This window comes from Entelurus aequoreus, linkage group LG20 (assembly GCF_033978785.1).
Source record: "Entelurus aequoreus isolate RoL-2023_Sb linkage group LG20, RoL_Eaeq_v1.1, whole genome shotgun sequence".
Lineage (NCBI taxonomy): Eukaryota > Metazoa > Chordata > Actinopteri > Syngnathiformes > Syngnathidae > Entelurus > Entelurus aequoreus.
In genome coordinates this window covers 45777814-45788702 of record NC_084750.1, presented here as the reverse complement: position 1 = coordinate 45788702, position 10889 = coordinate 45777814, and the positions used below count along the sequence as shown (strand labels likewise).

Genomic DNA, 10889 nt, shown 5'->3' with positions numbered 1-10889 from the left:
TCACCCACTGATGTCCAAGAGGTGCACACAGCTGGAGGTGAAGGTGCAGAAAAGGTCTTTCAAAGCTCTGAATGCGGTTCTGCCACAAGTTTTAGTAAACTATTCAAGAAAAACAATCACTTTCCACATAAGGATAATATTGTAATAATACACGCAGCCTTCAGACTGTAGCAGATAATGCTGACACCTGATGGTCAAATCTGGGAACTGCAGGATAATACTGACACCAGGCGGTCAAACATCAAAACTGCACCTACAAAATGTTTTCTTTCACAAGTTTGGCAATACAACTATTAATAATCTGCTTTTGTGAACAATCCCGTATGTTTCTCAGAAAGAATTTTAAAAAATCCAACCTCGTGTACATGGATATTAATTTATTGACCAATATGGCGAGTTATACAGCACGGCAAAGTGAGAGGAACAGATTCAGTGATGATGTTTCTGCTTGAACTGTAATCCACAGTATCCACAGGTGCCCACTTTAGTATCTTTATCCTGGAAAGACGACATAATTCATATAAACATGACACATTTGCATATCCACAGGGCAACAAATTGCAACAAAGCTGAGCATTTGAATAGTACATCCTAAAATAGACAAATCAGTCTATTTATAAACATTAGCTTTATAACTGATCCCTCAATGGATATCTGCATAGATATTTATAAATGACATGAACATGCGTGAATGCTGTGAATGAAAAGAGAAATAGGACCAGAATCTCTGGCATCAATACTCACCCAGCTTCACACAAAGATGACCTTCTGCAATTAGTTGTTCAAATAAAATGTCTTCTGTCATCTTTCAAGGCCATCGCTAAACATTTCAGTTTTTGTGCCAACATCACGTAACGGTATGCAGATATTGCAATGTCAACACAATTTTAGTGAGGCAACAATGGCCTGGGAAGTACACGTCTCTTGTTTTTAAACACTTTTGTCTTCTTGTTTAAACATTTGTGAGGTGCGTAGAGTGGAACAAGCCCAAGTTGTACAATACACATACAGTACATACAACACATGGAATGGAATGTATTTACAGGCACACATGAAGCACATTAAAAAAAGACAACTGGATACAGAAGAGGGACTTTTTTTTAATTTGTAGTTGGTGTGTATTGTGACACTTACCAGATTAATGTAGACTTTAGGGTGGCCCAGCGCTCCTCCGCCTCCATCGCAGGACACCACACGGTCCTCGATGTCAGTCACTGGCTCCTCGGCCACCAACTTAATGGCGAAGTTTGTGTTCACCTGAAGACACGTTTGGGGTTATACATCTGTCGTAGCAAAGTCTTGTCATCTTTAAGGCCTTGAAAAAAATGGCTGCTTGATAGAAAACATCTGAAATCATAGTTTATAGGCTACTGGTATAAAATGGAAGTGTTTAAAGTGTATGATTGAATTGTTTGTGCGTACAACCTTTGACACTTACACCATGAAAGTTTACATTTTAATATTGTTAAACTGTGTAAGCGTGTTAGTCTTTATTTTAATATTGCTATTGGACTGGAAATGGCAACTAGACATTGGCTGTAATCTAAAGGAAGCTAATTTGTGTTTTTATTACAAAAACATTTTTAGACACTGGATTTATGCAACTGAATTTTTGCGTTTTAATTTTGTTAACAGATTTTTTTTTATATCAAACTATGCTGACAATTTCATAGAACACAAATTTGTGAGTAAAATGTGTGCATTTAAAAATGCAGTGTGTAAACATTCAATGTAAAAACATTTGGTGCAGAAAAATATAGTATAAAGAAACTCAGCGTCACAAAATTCCGTGCAGAAATAATTGTTGCTTCAAAACTTAAGACCCACTTCCTGGACATTAAGACGTCATTGGCTGGTTCTGAGATTGCTTCAGTCTAAAGTTACCGGAAGTGAGTTGAGTTTTGAAGCAACGAATATTTCTGCATTGAATTTTTCGGAACTAATTTTTTAAACAATTTTTTTTTTCTCTGAATTTTTACCCACTAACTTTATAAACACTGCATTTTTCATTTTTATTCAATGAATGTGTCAGCATAATTTATTCACATAAATTTGGTGCAAAAAATAACTTTCTTAAAAAATAAATATAATAACCTCCATATCATTTCCCATATTTATAAGTCCAATGTTCATTATGTATCGTCCCTATGAAATTATCTCAATCTAAATTAAAGACATCTGCAAAGGTTGGAATCGCTAAAGCATTTTTTATTTCCTAAAAAATAAATGCACAATATAGACTTGTTGCCACCATAGACATCTTCTAAGGGTATCATCATCATCATCGGCGGTCACTCGAAACGAGTATGACTGTCCTCCGTAGGGTCGTCTATTTGTGGATCCGTAGATGGCTGTGTAGGCCAATCCGTGATCCACATATTTTGGTGCAATGTGGGCAGGGGAAAATGGGAGTGGTTGATGGGGGGGGAGCCTTCTTCTGTCTTTCCTTGCGGTGTTGTCGCTTTGTGTCTGCGATACGGCGGAGTTCCATCTCATAGAGTGCTGCACCTTCTTGTACGGATTTCTTCCAGCGAGGCCTGTCCAGTGCTATTTCCTCCCAGTTGTTCATGGGGATGTGGAAATGCTTTAAGCTGGTCTTGATGTTATCCTTGAAACGTTTCTTTTGCCCACCAGGGGCACGCTGACCTTCCTTCAACTGGGAGTAAAGGACCTGTTTGGGAAGACGTGTGTTGGACATGCGGATGACGTGACCTGTCCAGCGGAGTTGGTGCTGCATAATTGTGGTGGTGATGCTGGGCATGTTGGCTTCCTCCAAGACGCTGATGTTGGTGCGTCTGTCCTCCCAACTGATCCTCAAAATCCTCCGTAGGGATCGCTGGTGATGTTGTTCCAGGGCTCTCAGGTGCCTACTGTAAGTAGTCCATGACTCTGCCCCATACAGCAGGGTGGGGATGACAACAGCTCTGTAGACCAGGAGCTTTGTTTGAGCCCTTAGATCCCGGTCCTCAAAGACTCTCCTCCTGAGTCTGGCATAGGCTCCACTGGCACAGCTCAGGCGATGGTTGACCTCTGAGTCAATGTCCGCTTTGGAGGAGAGGATGCTGCCGAGGTATGGGAAGTGGTCAACGTTTTCAAGGGGGGTGTTGTCCACGTTTATGGCGGGCTGATTAGTTGGCTGGTTGGGTGGAGGTTGATGTAGGACCTGGGTCTTCTTGATGTTGAGGGCAAGGCCCAGGGCTCTGTATGCCTTAGCAAAGGCATTCAAGATACCCTGAAGTTCTTCTGCTGAGTGTGCTGCGATGGCGTTGTCGTCCGCGTACTGAAGCTCCATGATAGTGGTGTTTCTAACTTTGCTCTTGGCTTTGAACCTGTTAAGGTTAAAGAGCCTGCCATCGGTTCTATACAGGATGGGGATCCCCTGTGGCAACTCTTTGCCAATGAGGTGCAGTATAGCACCAATAAAGATGGCAAACAGGGTGGGAGCTATGATACACCCTTGCTTGACACCCGTCTCCACAGTGAAAGGCTCAGACTCGGAGCCGCTGTTGCTGAGCACTGTGGCTGCCATGCCATCATGTAGAAGCCTCACTATTCTGATAAATTTATCGTGGCAGCCGCACCTCGACAGCACACTCCACAGAGCCTGACGGTCTACCGTGTCAAAGGCCTTTGTCAGGTCTATGAAGGCCATGTACAAAGGCTGTCTTTGTTCACGACATTTTTCCTGGAGTTGGCGGGCTGTAAAAATCATGTCGGCTGTGCCTCTAGCTGGGCGAAAGCCACACTGTGATTCTGGGAGTGCTTCCTCAGATAGTGGTAGCAATCGATTTGCAAGGACACGAGCTAAGATTTTGCCAGTTGTTGACAGGAGTGAGATGCCCCTGTAGTTTCCACAGTCAGCCTTGTCCCCCTTCTTGAATATGGTCACAATAAGAGCGTTCCTGAGCTCTGAGGGGAGTTCTTCTTTTTCCCAGACCTTGAGAAGTAGGGTGTGGATTTGATACAGGAGCTCTCTTCCACCTTCCTTTAGGATCTCCGCTGGGATCCCATCTGGTCCGGCAGCCTTGTTGTTCCTTAGACTCCTGATGGCATCTTGAACCTCTGTTATGGTGGGGGGTTCCCCCATATCTTCCCTGATGGGACTCTGGGGGATGTGGTTGGTGATGTCTGGTTCAGCTGTGCTGTCACGATTGAGGAGTTCCTGAAAGTGCTCCTTCCATCGGGCATTAATGGACTCATTGTCCCTTAGCAGCTGCTGCCCATCCTTTGAGCGCAGGGGGTTTAGGCCGCGGTAAGTTGGCCCATAGACAGCCTTGGTAGCACTAAAAAAGCCTCTGGTGTCCCCTGAGTCTGCTAGTCTCTGGATCTCCAGAGCCCTTTCAGTCCACCAGGAGTTCTTAAGCTCCCTTACCCGGCTCTGAACATCTGCCTTGGCTCTCGAGTGAGCTATTCTTTTGGCTTTACAGGTCACATCATTCTGCCAGGTGTGAAAGGCACTCCGTTTTTTGGAGATGAGCTGTTCTATCTCTGTGTCGTTCTCATCAAACCAGTCCTGGTGTTTTCTGGACTTGTACCCAAGGGTGGTTTTACAGGTAACGAGGATGGTTGATTTGAGCAGGTTCCAGTGTTCTTCGATGTTATCAGGGTATTCCTGCTGGAGGCTTTCCTCAAGGGATGTCTGAAGTTGCTGCTGGGTGGCAGTTTCATTCAGGCCTTCGAGGTTCAGCCTTGGCCGGATCTGCTTCTTTTGAACCCTCCTTTTCCTCTTAAGTCTGATGGACATTGTGGAGCGAATGAGGCGGTGATCTGTCCAACAGGCATCTGTGTCCAATATGGCCCTTGTGATGTTCACATCACAACGGTCCCTGGCTCGCACAATGACATAGTCAATGAGATGCCATTGTTTGGATCGAGGATGCCTCCAAGATGCCTTCAGTTTGTTTTTCTGGCGGAAGAGAGTGTTGGTAATTGTGAGGTTGTGCTGTGAACATTTGCTGAGAAGCAGGATTCCATTGGAGTTGATGTTCCCGATGCCTTCCTTCCCTATAGTGCCCTTCCAGAGGTGTTGGTCCCGGCCGACCCTGGCATTAAAGTCACCTAGGAGAATAATCTTATCCTCCTTTGGGATCCTAGACAGTGTCTCATCTAAGCAGGCGTAGAAGGTCTCTTTTACTTCGTCTTCAGAGTCTAAAGTAGGGGCATAGGCGCTGATAACTGTTGCCATCTGGTTGTTGGTGAGCACCAGACGGACAGTCATGAGACGTTCACTAATCCCCACGGGAAGTTCAGAGAGGTGACTAACAAACTGGTTTCTGATGGCAAATCCAACCCCATGGATTCTGGGCTCATCAGAGGCTTTTCCTTTCCAGAAGAAAGTGTAGCCACCCTTTTCCTCCTTCAGTTGTCCTTCGTCTGCACGTCGGGTTTCGGAAAGTGCAGCTATGTCTATCCGGCATCTCTGCAGTTCCCTGGCAATGATCGCAGTTCTCCTCTCTGGTCTGTCGCTGGCCGTATTATCCATCATTGTGCGTACATTCCACGCTCCAAAATTCATATTTCGTGTTTTTCGACCGCATATGGTGATCCCTCTGGATGCGGTAGTCCAGTCGGGAGGTTAGAGGCAGGCTATTTTTAGGGCACCTTTTCTAGCCCCTTCCCCAGGTGGGGTGAGCAGAGTGGATCCTAAAGAGGACTGCTCAGTCGTGAGTGTAGCTGCCGAAGGGCTCTTTCTGCCTCATTCCAAGAGCCCAGCGACTGAATCTTGCACCCACCGCCTTATGTGCCAGTTTTTGACTGGAGGCTTCCAGATCTCACAATCCTACCCCCGTCGCCATTCGCTGGTCGCCATAGGACTTAATCCGGGATGTTAGGGTGGATTCCCTATATGGAGGACGCCTGTGCGTGGAATCTTTTAATGTGGGGAGACTGGTGCACGGTCAGCCACCACACAGTCCTTGGCATTGAGCGGGCCAGGGTCCAGTGGCATGGAGACCAAGACGACTGGGGACCCGTCTTTGCTGCAGCCTTCATCCGCCTTCCCAGCCGTTGTGGTGCATTCCGCTGCCGCCATCTTCCGCCTGGTCCACCGTTGAGGCGGTTTTCACTATTCGCCCATAGCTGGGGTTATTTACCCATAGCTGGGACAGGGGTTGACTGGGCACCAGGGCATGTCCACACACCGGTGGGCCTGCATGCCCCGTCTCTGGGGCCCCCTGCTGCTCCGAGATCCCGTACAACTTAGCCTGGAACCGCGAGGTTCCAGTTACCGTGTGTGGCCACGAGGAGGCATGTACGAGTCTTGACAATGGAGAGGCTATGTACCGGCTGAGGAGGCTTATGCACTCGGCTCCTCTTTTCGCCCTCTGAGACAGAGGGCTAGCCGGCGGCACTAGCTGAAAGCAATGAGTATCAGGCAGAAGCAGCATGCAGCATAGCAAGCAAAAGCGGCATGCAGCATGCACTAACTACAGGTACTACTACTCCAAGGCTACTGCACTAGACGCATCACATCGCCCTGTGCGATGTTTTCTGCACACACACAAGGGTATGCAGCATGGAGCGCTACTGCCTAGTGGCGCTGACGAGACGCTGGGCCGCCATCTTGGAGTGGTGATCCGCTCCACTTAGTGCAATTCATTTGGCAGGAGCAATGAACTGTCAGCGCATTTAATTCATCTTACCTCACTGAATACCACTCATTTTCACGCGCTTTTCTGTCATACGTGTAGCTATGATAAAGGACACATGTTTTATTATTCATAGTTTGCTTAACAGTAATAGAATATTCTTATATGCTATGAATGACCAGACGTCCCAGATCAAAACTGGGAATATAATCCCAGAGAAGGAGGAAAAAACAGTCAGCTATTTTTAAATTGAAGAAACAATATGATTATGTTATATATACATGCTACATAAACAATGAATGAATACATTAGATATCTATATATCTTATAGACTGTATCTCTGTTGCTGCAGCAGCAGAGAGTTTATTCTGTCTTGACACTTTGTATTGATATTTTCTATTATATTCTTCCCTTAAATGATCATGTTTACAGTGATTGTTTTATATGTATTTTTCATGTATGTCGCTTTGGATAAAAGTGTCTGCCAAATACTTCAACATATATAAACACCTGAAAGTCTTTATATCAGCTAAAACCACCTATCTGTTTCACTGGATTCAGAATAAAACCAAATTCTTACCCAACAATGTTAGTATTTGAATATTGTTACTTGAAGACTTATTCCTGGTTACAATTATACTGTTAAGAAAGTATTGCCTTATACTTTGCCTAAAATGAGAATGCATCATAATCAGTGACGAAAGTTTGTAAACCAAATTTCTGTAGGGGGGGTCATCGTTCGCCAGATGATTTTTGTGATTTTCACATACAAATGAAGCATTCTGGTGCATTCTGACAAAATAATGAAGACAAAATAGAACATTTCATAGGTTTGCAGAGAACTACATACAATATGCACACTGAAGGCATGATGCCATCATAGGTTTTCAGAGAACTATAATAATATAGAAATATTATTTTCACAAAATACAACCAATAGTACGTTAATGTTAAATCTTACTTGTGAAAAGTAATCCCCGATTCCTATTTTCAACAGTCCGCTCATTTGAGCAAGAAAACGCTCAACACCATCTTTGTTTTCTACCTGTCAACTGTCAGTTTAGCATCTTTGTTTTCTGCCTGTCAACTGTCAGTTTAGTCTGCTTTCCGGCTCCTCATCACCACTTCAAGATGGCGGCCCGATTTCTCGCGTCACAGCAGCCAATGCTGCGTCTACTTATAACATGTCTATAACCCCGGACAATATTCATGGCAAATTTGTGCTTTGTTTTAAAAACGTGCTATTTGGATTTACGCTGTATGGAAAAAAATGTGAAAAGGAATTTTACCTTTGCAACCTCATTGTACTATTGGCTAAGTTTTATATTCATAAATGTTAGTTTCTCAATACCCGACCTGTTTTGTGCCTTTAAAAAAGAATTAGAACTCTACGTTAAAACACTCTCTACCTCCAACAACCAAAAAGCTGTGAAAACGATGATGCTGTGTTCCAAATTTAAGTTATTTACTGAAATTGAGTGAGCCTATGGCTTTGCACTTTGTTTGTTATATATATATGTATATATATATATATATATATATATATATATATATATATATATATATATATATATGATAATGGCTTTTTGCCGATATCTGATATTCCGATATTGTCCAACTCTTAATTACCGATACCGATATCAACCGATACCGATATAAACAGTCGTGGAATTAACACATTATTCTGCCTAATTTGGACAACCGGGTATGGTGAAGATAAGGTCCTTTTTTAAAAATTTTATAAAATAAAATAACATAAATAAATTAAAAACATTTTCTTGAATATAAAATAAAGTAAAACATTATAAAAACAGTTACATAGAAACTAGTAATTAATGAAAATGAGTAATATTAACTGTTAAAGGTTAGTACTATTAGTGGAGCAGCAGCACGCACAATCATGTGTGCTTACGGACTGTATCCCTTGCAGACTGTATTGATATATATTGATATATAATGTAGGAACCAGAATATTAATAACAGAAAGAAACAACCCTTTTGTGTGAATGAGTGTAAATGGGGGAGGGAGGTTTTTTGGGTTGGTGCACTAATTATAAGTGTATCTTGTGTTTTTTATGTTGATTTAATAAAAATAAAAAATAAAAAACGATACCGATAATTTCCGATATTACATTTTAAAGCATTTATTGGCCGATAATATCGGACATTTCTAATATATATATATATATTTTTTATGCATTCTATTTTATAGTTACTTTGAATTTACAACCCCCTGGCGCCTTTTTGTACTGTTTTTGTACTTTGATTAATTATTTCTCAACTGTTTGTAAATGTTGAAATATATATATAATATGTCTATGGTTGCCATTGTGTTGCTGGAGGTGACAAACGTAAGTTGTCAATAATTGTCGCAAAGATACGAGGAAACGTGTGCCGTAAATGAAGAAACAGGCCGTCTAAAATCAAATCCTCTACTTGTGTGATTTAAAAAACGATATTTAATTTGAGTGAAATGACTTCATTGGACCAAATATGAACAATATTACCTCCTTCTGTTTTCCAACGAAACGGGCTCTTCTAGGATCTTTGACATCGAACACCTGTGTACAAAATAATGGAAATGAAAGAAATACATTTTCGACAACACGTTTGTTGAAGTTCTGGTATATTGTATGTAAACATTTGACAGACAAATGTGTCTTTTGGAAACAATTAGCTGAATATACACAGAAAGAAATGCTAAGCTAGCAACACGGCTAAGCTAAGCGTCCATAAAAGGAGGAGTAAACGCACCTGTCCGGTATGTGTGATGGCCTCCCCGGTGCTGGACACGTCGACAGTGTAATGGTGTAGAGGCACAGCAGAGAGCTTGAAAGGAGACACAAACACTTGAAGATGTTTACTGAAGGACAACACTCTTCTTACAGCCGCCGCCATCTTTGCAGCTACTTGCCTTCCCAAGATGCTTTGCGAGCAGGCCTTCTTCTTCTTCTTCTTCTTCTTTTGTTGACGAGCAACCTTGTGGTGCGCATTACCGTCACCTACTGTAATGGAGTGTGGACCGAGGTGGATCCCTACTCTATATTCTTTTATTTAACCCCGTGTTTTTTAAATATGTGTATAATGCTTTATAACCTATATGTTGTGAGTGCAATCCTAATATATCTGACACTGCTAACCTAATCTTCTCTTTCGCTAACTTACTTTCCAGTATTTCCCTTTCTCTATTGTATTTTCTACAATGTATTAAAACATGTCCTACACTTTCTATCTGTTGGCAAGAATCACACAGTCCTGTACTATGTTTCCCTATCAATGTCAATGAACTATTTAGATATGTATGTCCTAATCTCATTCTAGTAATAATGTCTTCTTAGTCCTCCTCTCATTACACCTATACTCTCCTCAGGACTTTGGAATAATCTCTACCTTTTATTTCCTTATTCCAACTATCCTGCCACTTTGTGTGTTCTCTTAATGTTCTTCACTTCTTCTTTACTGTGCTTCATCTCCATGTTTACTTCTGTTTTATTAGTTGCTTGTTTTGCGTATCTATCTGCTAACTCATTGCCCACAACTCCTACATGAGCAGGGACCAGAGAAATGTCACCACACCTCCCGCTTTATTTATTCTGTAGATCGCCTGAACTATTTCATCAACTAAATCTTGTCTTGTTTCTGATGCTATGTTTGTTATGCTCATCAATGCACTGCTGGAGTCCGAGCACACGACTGCTTTCCTTGCTTTATTTTCCTCTATCCAATTAACTCCCATATAAAATTCACCCGTAAAAACAGATAACTTATCACTATTTTATTTAATACTAAGTTTCCTTGTGGGATAACTGCTGCAGCTCCTGCTTTATAGTTTTTGATGCATCTGTATATATTATGATGTTGTCTAAAAACGTTTCCTCAATCCATTGTTCTATCTGGTAACTATTTAAATTTCTATTCTTTAGTATTTGCATGTTTACCTTTGGGTTGTCATACATCCACGGTGGTATTGCAGGGATTGGTACTCTAGGGTCAATTTGAGCTTTATTACATATATCTCCTATTATCCACCCAAAACTATTCATTTTTTTCTTCTCTTTTTCTTGGCAGTTTAGTAGCACTTGATGAGTTGGGTGTCCTTGCTTGGACCCTTTTAAGTTTTCCCAATAAACTACTGACAGTTGATCTCTCCTCATATCTAAAGGTTTTTCATTCATCTCTACTTGTAATGCTGCAGCAGGGGTTGATTTAGTAGTTCCACAACATAACCTTAAAGTCTGTGATTGGATCCTGTCTATTTTCCCAAGTAATGTTTTTGAAGCAGATTGATAAATGATGCATCCA

General features: G+C 41.9%; 1 protein-coding gene across 1 annotated transcript; it reads right to left on the bottom strand.

Moving 5' to 3' along the window:
• Window positions 1–337: 337 nt before the first annotated feature.
• On the bottom strand, window positions 338–9512 carry ndufs6 (NADH:ubiquinone oxidoreductase subunit S6). Its single transcript, XM_062028956.1, has 4 exons — window positions 9342–9512; window positions 9095–9148; window positions 1135–1257; window positions 338–498 (listed from the first exon to the last, which is right to left on the bottom strand). Exons 1-4 carry the CDS (start codon window positions 9483–9485, stop codon window positions 430–432), a joined length of 390 nt encoding a protein of 129 aa, XP_061884940.1. The 5' UTR covers window positions 9486–9512; the 3' UTR covers window positions 338–429.
• Between the last annotated feature and the right edge of the window lie 1377 nt (window positions 9513–10889).